Here is a 12,305-nt window from a genome sequence, read left to right as displayed (position 1 = left end):
ACTCGAGGTGCGGCCTCACCAGAGCCGAGTACAGGGGGACGATCACCTCCCTAGCCCTGCTGGTCACACTGTTTCTGATACAAGCCAGGATGCCATTGGCCTTCTTGGCCACCTGAGCACACTGCTGGCTCATATTCAGCCGACTATCAACCAATACACCCAGGTCCTTCTCTGCCTGGCAGCTTTCCAACCACTCATCTCCCAGCCTGTAGCTCTGCTTGGGGTTATTGCGCCCCAGGTGCAGGACCCGGCACTTGGCCTTGTTGAACTTCATGCAGTTGACCTCAGCCCATCGGTGCAGCCTATCCAGATCCTCCTGCAGAGCCTTCCTACCCTCGAGCAGATCGACACACGCACCTAACTTGGTGTCATCTGCAAACTTACTGAGGGTGCACTCAATGCCCTCGTCCAGATCATTGATGAAGATATTAAAGAGGACCGGCCCCAGCACCGAGCCCTGGGGGACGCCACTAGTGACTGTATGTAGCTGAGCAGCACTAATTTCTATTGTTCTTAATAACTGTGACTGAATTACCATTTTGAAAAATGAAAAAAGTTGAGCAGATTTTCAAGCAAACCTAAGACTACAAGGGCTCTCCACAGTTTCCCTCAGCCACCTCAACTACACGTTAGTTTTCCAAATAAGTGTAGTCATTTACTTCATGAAAATAATTTTTTGTTGGGTTGTAGCTGGGTTTTGTTGGGCTAATAGTTATGGTTACATGTAATTCTCCCCTCTACATTTGTCAGTAGGAGGAAAAAAAAAAAAAAAGTACTCCAAGTTTCATTTCATGCTCCAAGTTTCTCTTTAGCCTTACCCAATCCAGAGTATGTCCAAACAAGCACCGAAGATTACTTTAATCCTCACAGTGCAAGACATTTAATGTTTTATTAGCTTTTGTTGAAAGCATTCCTGTTAGGCTGTCACATTAAATATGTGCTGTAATATTTTAAAATGAAATAAAAGTTTATTTGTAAAGACAACTCTATTCTAAAAATTATTCCCAGAAATGATCACTTGCAAATTTGTTCAACTAAACGAAGAGTTCAGTTAAACTATACATGCACTGTGATTTATTCAAATAGTCGAGACCTTCCTTGGTTTTGAATAACAGCATTACAGTTAGATTTAGGTACAAAAAGATGTAACCTGCTTCCGACCATACCCCTCCAGTCTTCTAGATTATTTGAGACACAAAGAGAGAATTAAGATCCCCAAAGGCAAATTACTACACCTTTTCTCCTGGTTTGTGAGACTGAAGCTCAAATAACCCAATGACTGTTGCAGTCCCACTTTCCCCTTGCTGTCACAGGTCTCTACTTTTTCCTTACTGGTACTGGGAATCTTCTAACATTGATTCAAGTTATTTCAGGAAACTACAGTGATGACGTTATTCATTTTCCCTCTAGGTTTAATTTTCTCAATGTTTAGATTACTTAACTGGTAAGGTGAGGAAAATTCCTGCACAGAGGAAGCAAGACAGACTCTTTATTGTTAGCTATAGTATGGAGCTGCATCAAAAGAAGCACCTTCTCAGTAAGGACACAAATAGTTAACGAGCTTTTGATCATTCAGATTTTGTAGATGACCACTTTCCTTCCTGAACTAAATGACAACGCAGTTTCACACAGTTACAACTTTCTCTGGCTCCATTACAGGCTTACACAGCTCATGCAAGGATGTTCACTGAGACATGAAAGTTAATAACACAATTACTCATATGACCCAGCTGAAGAGAGATCGTTATATCTACTAGAAATCATTCTGAGGACCTCAAAAATAAGGCTTCTGCACTGAAGCAAAGAAACTCTTAAGGAACATAAAAAGGGGCACAATTCAAAAGATTTTATTTAAAGACAATTGCTGTATATGTGTATGTTTAAAACACATGAAATACAGACCAACAATATTGGTGCATGGGTAATGGGGAAGCATTCTGCTTGCCCGCAGTCCGTGTCAGCATGGCATGATGAGGATGAGTTCAAACACTACACTGATACATGCTGATGGTCACCTAACCTGGAGAGGGTTTGCAGCAAGTTCCACTGAGCAAGTGAATGAATGGTGGCTTGCAACCCAGCAGGCCATTGGTGACAGTCATCTTGGAGATGGGAGCCAAATTTAATTAAAAATAAATATACCAAGAGTGGCAAAATAAAATAAGCCCAAAATTACGTGGGCACCAGCACCAATATAATGGGAATGGCCTTATTAGTATATTGGTACCTTGCAGGCCCAGATTTAACTGAACACCAAAAACATGTCCTTAACTTGCAGCAAATGAGAAGCGCAAGGCTGTCAAGGCTGGACAGAGGTTGTTATAGTACTTGTGCACACAAACCTGCTCTGAACAAATGACTTGAAGTCTCAGACAGTAAGTCTGTTATACTACAGCTACAGAGCACAACTTTATAGGAAGAACAAATGTACAAATAAACATGTACCGGAGCATCACGCAAAAGCAAACATCTGGACTGCCCCACTGGAAACGGGGGAGGAGGGGGAAGGGGGGACAGGAAAGGTGATACATTACGTTTGTCCTTTGATAAACAAGCACCTTGAGGAAAGGCAGAGAGGACAAAGCAACCAATAAAAGGCTGGTTTTCACAGTAGTGTCAGGTATTTACAAGCAATGACAGCCTCTGTCTTAGCAACAAGACAAACATAGGGCTGCTAGGAGACTGCTAGCACTCCAATAGCAAAAAGCAGTTATTGAGGAAACATATTTGTTGAGTTGCCCTCTGTATGCTACACTGTTGTCTTCACAAAAATGCACTACTTCAAGATTAATCTTCTTGGGGGCTCAGCAAAAAGACTGCCTGTTTCACTTCTATAGCTGCTAGCAAAATGTTGTTCTGCAAGAAAAATAAAGTTATACAATAATTGCTGCAGCCAGTTACTCTTTATTTTTGAGTTTAAACAGCCTGCTCTGCTCTCTTTGTAATACTTAGTAATGCAGAAGAATATATAATAGTTGTTAGAACTGCCTACACAAGAAACTTTGAGCCAATTCATCAGCAGCAATAATTTGTAAAAGAACAAAGAACACATGATTTCATTTCAAACGAAGCTACATGCATTACTAAAGCTGTAGATGTATGGGAAAACAAAAGAAGAAAAAACTAAGCTTTTTAAAAAAAAAGAAAAAGAAAGATTGGAGAAACTAAGAACCAGATGCTATAAATGTTACCTTGGCCAAAGGTCAGTCCCTTGAACTGAATATTTAAATCAAAGTCACTGAATTAAAATAACCCTTGCAAGAACTGGCTCAAAAAGTCCTTGTATGAACTGTTTTGCAACCAAATAAATAAGTGAGGTGGGAATACCCATTAAAGAGCAGTAGAAGTTGTTCTTACTCTTAGCTTCTCTTCCAAATCTAGCCTGGCTGTTGAGAGGGTTATGTGCCCTCCTTCCCATTCTGAAGAAGACTATCCAGAGTAATTAATTTGTAGAGCTGCCCCCCTGTATTGCTGTATCTTCCTTTTCCCCACTAATTAGGAATAGAGAAGAAAATTGAAGGAAAAAAACAGAACTGCACAGACTTTAAAACATTATAAATTTAAAACAATGAACAACAACAAAAAAGACACCTCTGCAGCTGATAAAACAAATACCAGATTAACATGCCAAAACACACACAAAAAAAAACATCATTAATCTGATGTGGAAGAAACACTTTTTACCATGACATTTAATGTATTCTTAGAATAAAACCAGAGTGTATGCAGTGGGGGGAAGAGAGAAATTGTGCAGAAAATCAGCTGAGTATGTATATTAGCAGAGTAGACCAGGAGTTACTTTCATACCCTAGGCTAAGAACATGTCCTTATAGTCAAACCAATTTTCTATTCCCATAATCATATTTAAAAAAAAAAAAGCCGTATTCAACTCTTCACAACCTGTTTATAGCTAGCATTAAATTTTCTATCAGTAGCTAAAAATGCAATAAAGGAGCACTGGGGAGGTAGGGGGGGAAAAATTCTGTAATTCCATATCAATCAGTGGGTCGAGTCATAGACATATTTAAACAAGAGTATTCACGTCCAAAAACAGTATTTAACTAGAGATAAAGCTACTGCAGCAGTTAATGGATGCCAGGGATGCTCAATTCCATTTTAAGACTAAATCAGTTAGTTAAAACAGCTATTTTGGAAAAAGACATTTGCCAGCTTCTCATGTGACCTTTAAAGAGAAGCCCTCATAAAATTTCCTTGGGTCTTCAAGACTATAAATCATCACAGCTCTACTGATTTTCAGGGCACCTACTGCTTCACAAGGGGCATTTCCATTTACAGCTGACTTTCTTTTCCTCCTTTCTTACTTCTTTGTCCCGAGGTGAATTTGCATTGCTCTTTTGCAGTCCTTTTCCCTTAACAAGCCATTATGGGCCTTTGAAAGCTTTGTACTGAGAAAGTTTCCTAAAGCTGGTCTATCTGAGTTAGGCTGATTCACACATTTAAAACTCTGAATACAGCACAAGGCAAATTACTCACCATTAATTAAAAGTAAGTATCCTATAGAAGTAAGGGCTAAAAACCATCATTGCAGAAAGATTTCAGTGAAACAACCCCTTGGAATAAGCTATTAAATAAAGTCCTACGTGGTTCACTATGCCACCTTTGCTGTTCCTAGAAGTCTTATCACTAACTTTATTTTTTTTAAAGTGACAAAATAGACAATTCTACAGGAAGATCTCCACTTATTGCAGAACACTGAGGCCATCAGTCACATGTTTGGGGGAGAAATGATAGCAAGGTGGGGAATAATAAGGGGAGTAATAAAGATAAGAAAACAATTACCATGGAAGAGAAACATGACTCTTCCAACATTAGCTGCCTAGCTCTGAGAGGAAAAGCAACCATCGTGCCTCCAGATTTTAAGGAGGCTCATTTTGACATGCAAGGAAAATATGCACACAAAGGGAATCTGCATGCCTACTTTCTTAAGCACTGTATTTAAGGTGCATCAAGCACATGACTTTGTATGTACTGATATTCCACTCAGTAATGATTAGTTTGCTAGTATGCTATTCAAAGATCTGTGAAAAAGGATTTTTAAGAACTAAAGAAATAAGGAAAAACCTGTATTGTGCTGTCATACAGAGAACAACAAAAAAAAACTCACATCTGACCATTTTGTTTAGTTGATTCCTAGTACACTCCAAATCCTGCTGTTTTCTAAATACACCTGATTAAACCCAAACCTGACCTCCAATACTTAGGACAAATACAATGTCATTTACAAAAAAAAACAAGTAAAATTTAGTAAATGCATTATGAACTTACTTTTGCTTTAACACTCTTTGATCAATTAGTCCTTCTTCATTTTCAGTTGAAGACAAACACAGTTTCTGCTCCACAGGACTAAAAGTACTTAGTATCTGCCTTTCAGTGTCCCTGAAATAAAAAGTAAATAAATAAAAATAAGTCAATAGAGATTTGTGCAGCTTATGGAAAAAAAATAAAAAACATAAAACCTCAAGGTGTTAAAATACTAGTGGCAGAAATAGAAAAAGAAAAAAATAACACAATAAGCAGGAGTTTACATGGTGCTGATACTGTCTCTTAATCAAACACAGTTCAATTACCCAACAACTCTTACAAGCTGAAAGGAAAACTATAAAAAAATATTGTCCAGCAGTATTCCAATTCCTACACAGTAAGAAAACTGGGAATAACTAACCACTAGAACATGCTGGTGTGCATGGGGAGTGAATTACAGAATATTGCACAGTAGTTTCTATTCAGCTAGAACTTTGAACATTCCCCACTCCCTTCTCCCTTCCCATGGGGCTAAACCCATCTATAACCTTTGAGACAATTTTACATTACTCTGACCATTCTACCGGATCCCCAAACACTACCTGGTCTCCTGATTATTTGCTCAAACTCCAGTCAGTCACTTGCACCAAAAACTCCAGATAATCCACTTTACTACATGCCAGAAATCCCTACACAAAACCACTGCTTTCTATTTCACCTTTGCATCCACCTCCCTCCCTCTTCTCCCCTTCCTGTTCTTTCTTCTCCTTTGGCTTTCAGAAGTCAACATCAGTAGTTTTGCCGTGTCAGACAGGAGTTACTATTATGCTGTCAAGATTACATAACAATCATCAACTGGTTTTTGACTTACAGATGAGAGACACAGATGAACTTGGTGACTTCCCTAGCCAGATGCTAGAGGCTCCATACTTCCCTGGACTTTTATTTATTTATTTATCTACTATAATCGATTAGGCTTTGTCCAATCATAGCTAAAGCTACAGGGGACCAGGGAACATGATTACAAGCATTCTTTAACGTCAGCACATTCTGTACAACAACATGGTCAATCAACATCACAGATTCAGTCCACCAAGAGACTCACGGGCTATTCTCTGGCCACTAACTGAAACACTTCTCAGAAAGCAGCATAAAAATTTTCTTAGTGAAGCCACCAAGGTGAAGTTATCACAGATTTCACTACTTCAAGTACTACCACTGGAGCCTTTCTGAGACTTGCTAGAACCTGGCTTAGGGAAAAAGTAAACATGCATTAAAGAACTAGATCTTCCACAAGTTATGACACGTGGAACTCTTTGGGGATGACGTAGGTTCTTTTTGTACCTTATCTCTTCAGAAGCTCTGAACTTCAAAGATGCCCTATAAACTGTTCCAGCCTCAGCTACACTCACAAATGAAATGCTATTGCTACAAGTGGCATTACTGTTTGGTAGGTTTATAAGGGGAGTTCTCCCTTTTCATGAATTAACACAGCTCTACAGTACATGTGTTTTCAGCTATCTAGTTAAAACCAGAAAAATCCAGTACTTTCCATATGCGGCTCCTAGCTACAATCAAACTTGGAAGTGGAAAGCACCTTAACAATTACTTGGTAATGCCTTTGCACGAGGTCCTCATATGCACATAACAAGTGACAAAACAAAATGCTGTTTCTATATCCTAATCTAAACTGCTGGAGACACAAGTCATGCTCAGTATTCCTTCAGAAATCCATTACTTCTGAACAGGAAGTGTTGACCCATCATAATTGAAACTCCATAATTGAAAGTCCAGTCAATAAATTGTTCCTAACAGAGAGAGGTGAACTAAACTTAATGAGTTAGCTAAAATGTGGACAACAGGAAGAAGAACTGGGCAGGCAGGAGTGTACCATCAAGCACTGGGGTAGCATTCACAGGAGAAATGTGAAAGGGAAATAAAGTTTACAGCTTTTGGAAGCTCCACAGCAGTTTTACTGACCCACAACATAGCTATGATGCTGCTTTCTCCCTTGCCCCTGATGCTGAGCACTGCCTCCCCTGTCCTAGCACTCACAGGGGTAGTTAATTATGGTAACTGGCTTGACTGAGAAACACCACTGCAGGACAGACAAGGTAGTTTGTTTTCACCTGGACTCTGGCACCACAGGGGAAGGCTTAGGAACATGCAACTGTGGAATTTCAGGCTCAGTTTTTGCAGTTGTCCCCAGCACAATGTTGTGTGTAATATATGCATACTATTACAGTGATTAATCCCTGAATGAGGTCAAAAGAAGTTCTTATAGGACTTTGTTCAGACAGACACATCTGTTCACCACAGAGCTACAACATTAAGATAAGCATTCCAGAGTTAGAAAATGACATTTATAGCTGCCTGTGTATTAAGACACAGTAATACAAAACTAAAAGCTATTTTTACTGCAGGAGCATCACTCTACATACAAAACAGCTTTTAATTATCTTTAAAAAATTAACTCATCCAAAAATATGGGAGTACAGGCACTTCTGAAATGTGCTTAGGAGTTGTATGATGCGATTCTTGGCTGTGACATAGGAAGTGTTTCAGAAGCAGTAGCTTATTTACCCAACTTCCCTGTAAATAGAAGAGTACCAGTATATTGTTCTTGAAACAACAATAAGACTAAGTGGGGAAAGATTTTGAAGTAAATTATATTCACTTATATTTGAAGTTTCTAGCATTTTTTTTTCTTTTCAAAGTCTGCAGAACCCCACAGAAAAGAACCCCTCATAATATTGCAACAGAATGCTCTTTGTGAGACATCAAGGCCTGATCTGTAGGACTGCAAGCACAAAGGGAACAGTGACACCTGAGAAGCAGTCTAGCCAAACACACCTGGTGAACTCAAGGATGAAATCTTAATTTTAAAAACTGTTTTCAAACTACCTTAAGTATAAGAGTATGTTTTCCATTATCCCTTGCTGTACAGCCTAAGTACCTCCTGTACTTCAGATGAGGTACAGGGCCTACATGCAGAAAGATGCCTGCTTTACCTCCAGAGACGGAGCTTCTGATGAATCGAGTGAAGCAGGAACCTTGTGCAAAGAACCAAGCCTATGATAAATCATATATTCAGAGACATCAGCTTCTTAGTTCAACTCCCTCCAAGAGTACAGGACCATTTAAACAGGGCGTTTCATAAACTCTTCCCGGAGAACAAAAGGATTTTTCTATATGAGCATTTTAGTTCTTCTCATGAATGCAGTTTGGTAAGAAGTAACCCAGTCATCATGCTTTGCTGGGCGCCCTTTAAAAAAAGCAAATGCTGCAGAGAATGCTCTACTTCTACTGGGCTACTACTATGTGCCAATGCAGACTTAGTGCTTAAGCCCTTTCCTTGAAAATATGGGAAGGGAATGTGCCCTCAGAAGCATTTTGTGCCATTGCAAATCTTTCCCTATTTTCAGGACTCTTGAGATTGGAAGAGTTGATAAGACTCAGGATGTCCCTCCTCAGCCAAGACATGAAGAAGAAAAGGAAAAAAAAAAAAACAAAAAACGAGTAAACCCAACTCCTTCCTTCCTGCCCTCCCTGCCCTCCCCCTCTCCTTCCCCCCCCACCAAAGGAAAAGAAAACAAAAAAAAACACACACACACACACAAAAAACAGCAAAACAAAACAAAAAAAGCTATTCAGCCAAGATCTGGAAAATGCTTGGGTAAAATAATCTCTGTGGGGTTTGTTTTCTAAAAATCTTTCTAGCTCTTTTTTGAGTAGCACACACTGGTATTATTAAATGCTTACACCTGATCAGATTCAGAATTTCCTTTGAGAGCTCAGACTTAAATACATCTATGACACAAACATTATCTCTAGCTAGATAGTGACTTTACTCTATAGCTTACAAACATTTAAAAGTAAAGGCCTCAAAAGCTTAATACCGTAAATACAGAAGATTTCACCTAAAGTAATGGAAATTTGATTATACTTCATGCAAGTTAAAACTTGGTCCTAGAACTGGAAGTGAAGGGCAGTTTAAAATAATGGTGGTATTCAGGAATGTTGATGCTCCCTTTAAAAACTTCAAGTTATAACCATATTTTATATTTAACATGTTGTTAGAGATCATTCAGAGTATATGAAATACGTGCAACTTATAGCTGTTAAGATAGTAAATGTCAGTTTTAAAAGATTATGAGAAGAATACAGCTTTAGTCTGATATATTTTATGTGATGTTACGTACAGACTCACCCACTGATTGCTGGAAGTATTGGAGAAGCTGATTCACAGTAATATGTAAAGGGTTCTGGCCCATTCTTTTGTTGCTGGTATTTATTAATCAGGTCCATTAGCACTGCCTGGTGTCCAATCTTCTTCACCAGCTGCTGCACCATGCGATCATTAAGAGCCAGAAGAGCTGCTCCACTTACTTCTTCTTCTGCAGAGTGAAGGGGATAGGAGGATAGCAGTTATGGGGGATGCAATTTAGAGTCGCAGTAACATCATTTATGCCTAAAAACACGACGATGGAAGATAGGTCCAAGGCTTTCTGTTGTTGTTGTGTTTCTTCAACTGCTAAAAAGAAGAAGTTTTAGCTACTGTGCTTTCCAGTGCCAGAATTCTGGTCCCTGGCCAGGTACCTTTCTGTACAAAAATGCTACATCTGAAATACACACGATCAGTGAACTATTTCAATGTATAAATCAGGCCTTGCTTTGACTACAGCAGACTTATTGTTAATTAAGGAAAGTAAGCTTTTTAAGGTACACAGCAAACATCTTCATATAACAATTCCTCATACTCTCTTGCAGAGTGTTTATATACTCAGACATAACACATTTGGATGCTACAGATGCATTATTTCAGAAGATGTACACAGTATAAAATAGGCCCTGTTAAGCCTGTTACACCACCAGATTTGCTTCTGGAAGGTGTACCTATTTATATGCAGGCTTAATCTCACCCCCAGCATCCCATGGAGACTTCATGATAAACCTGCACTCTTATTTTGATCTATCAGTTGCATGTCAGTTCCTCTCCCTAATAGATTCCTATTGAAGTCTTAAGTTAGCGTAAACGTAGATAGATACATATACACATTCCCAAAACAAGGTAGGCAATACCAATAAAAACATAAAAGACAAATAAGAATGCTTACCACGGAATTTAGGAACTAGTTCTTCCAAATTCCTCTGTCTGAGCCAGTTGCAGACTTGATCAACCGACCAACTTTCCATCTTCGGGTGTCACAGTGCTAAATTCACTGTGAAGCAAAAAGAGGATTATTTTTACACTGAACTCTGAGCTAAACTCCAACTGCAAGTAGAAAAAAAAAAATCCACTCTGCAAATACTGTTATATTTACATGTTCTTAATAAAGTGTGAGAATAATCCAACTAATGCCTGTTGCAAGTGGCAGCTTCCTCGGATCCCTCTTTCTTCACCTCCTCTCCTCTTCCTGCCTTCCCTCTGCTCTCAGAGGCAGCCTCATCCCTTATAAAACACGACCTGCTCCAGCACCATTAACACCCAGCTTTCCACACAGAGAGGAAAAACGGTGTGAAATTCACCACCACCCTCATCGGGAAATGGTTGACATTTTACAGAGAGAAAAAAATAAATACATCGGGTAAGAGTCTGTCACATATATGTTGGTAGCACATCAGGCACGTTAACCCCCTCAACACCACCGATAGCTAGCAAAGCGAATACTTAACCCCGGTTAGCGGCAATTAGGGGCAACACTCCTGGGAAGCTGGGAACACAGGGAAGGGGAGGGGAACGGAGGAGGCAACTCCCCTGGCATTTGCTGGTGGCACCCCTCAGGCCCCAGCCCCCCTGGGACACCACAGGGCAGCACAGGAGAAGGGGGTGATTGACCCCACCTGGCTGGGGTGTTGCTCAGTGTGTGCACCCAGCGCCTACCCAACGCTCCTTCCCCAGGGAATTGCTGGGGACTATGCTCATCCTATTCTACCAGCTGCTTGGCAGCAGAAAACTCTCTGAGACTGCTTTTCTCATGGACATAATTTAGCTCTGCTACATAAAGGAGCACTCGATGCTGTGTGTCTTGCATTCTGCAGCATTAAAGAAAATTATTCAAGCAAGTTTTTCAGATGAGAACACGAGTGTCTGGCATTGTTGGCCAAGCACTTCCTTGTTTAAAATAACGTCCACACGCATACCCTGAGCCTTCTGTCAGCTCCTAAGACAACATGAGGGTTTGCCCACGCAAACCTCATGAGGACCTGTTCCACTGCACTACCCAAAAAAAAAAAATTGAGAACCATCTTTTCCATTTTCATCATTCAACAGCGGAGATCCCCCAAAATAGATGCACTCAGATTATGTGTTTGTGCTGGTACACTTCAGCAACTTAAAAGGGTTAAGTTTAAGAGGAATGTCTTTCTGAATTACATGAGTAGATTTAATTTGATATGACAACAGTAGCCATACAACTCCTCCTCCAGGCTAAGCAGCAATAACAGGGTGTGAAAAGTCATTATTTGTTGAGAACTCGGGTGTAAATTAAAAATCACACCTTCCTGTCGCACTTTTTACTTCCTTGCAAAGAGTAGAGGGGAAAAAAAAAAAAAAAAACAAAAACACCTTGAAAGATAAAACCCAATGCAAAGCAGAAAGATACTTGCCTTTTCAACCAAGCAGTGTAAAAGTAGATACATTAAAATGTTGGGAAGGTCACTGCTTCATCCTAGTAGAAGACTTGGATCCTGGAACAGTCATGCTAAAGCAGACATGCATATAACTAACATTTCAGAAAGTGTCAAACAAACTACAGCCATGCAAAACAATATGCATTTATATATCACTGTGAAGCTAACTCTACAGTAAAAAGTCTATTTACACATGGAAATGGAGGTAGTACACTTTAGGGGAGGAAAATGATGGCAGTTCAGGGGCTCTTTTACAAAACAGGATATATATTAACTGTTACTACACAAATATTTTGAAATGCTTTTTAAAAGTGCTTTCACTTAATCGCAAATACATAAAGGAACAAGGAAAAGAACACACCAGTCTTTTAGAAGCATTATGGAAGGAACAAAAAAAAAAAAAAGAGCAT

At 39.5% G+C, this 12,305-nt stretch overlaps 1 protein-coding gene across 3 annotated transcripts in view; it reads right to left on the bottom strand.

Annotated features, from left to right (window-relative positions):
• Positions 1-11,067, bottom strand: part of SAMD3 (sterile alpha motif domain containing 3) — a 36,185-nt gene extending 25,118 nt beyond the window's left edge. Inside the window, exons 1-4 of one of the 3 annotated variants that reach the window (XM_013096786.5) lie at positions 10,939-11,067; positions 10,380-10,484; positions 9,473-9,659; positions 5,287-5,397 (exon numbers count right to left, since the gene is read on the bottom strand). In XM_013096786.5, the coding sequence (XP_012952240.2) occupies positions 5,287-5,397; positions 9,473-9,659; positions 10,380-10,458 (377 nt within the window). In that variant the 5' untranslated portion in view covers positions 10,459-10,484; positions 10,939-11,067. The other 2 variants (XM_072036013.1, XM_013096780.5) reach the window with 2 other exon arrangements.
• Between the last annotated feature and the right edge of the window lie 1,238 nt (positions 11,068-12,305).

The sequence above is a fragment of the Anas platyrhynchos genome, chromosome 3, assembly GCF_047663525.1.
Source record: "Anas platyrhynchos isolate ZD024472 breed Pekin duck chromosome 3, IASCAAS_PekinDuck_T2T, whole genome shotgun sequence".
In the NCBI taxonomy this organism is placed as follows: Eukaryota; Metazoa; Chordata; class Aves; order Anseriformes; family Anatidae; genus Anas; species Anas platyrhynchos.
The sequence above is the reverse complement of the archived record's forward strand: the minus strand, read 5'-3'. Positions and strand labels throughout refer to the sequence as shown.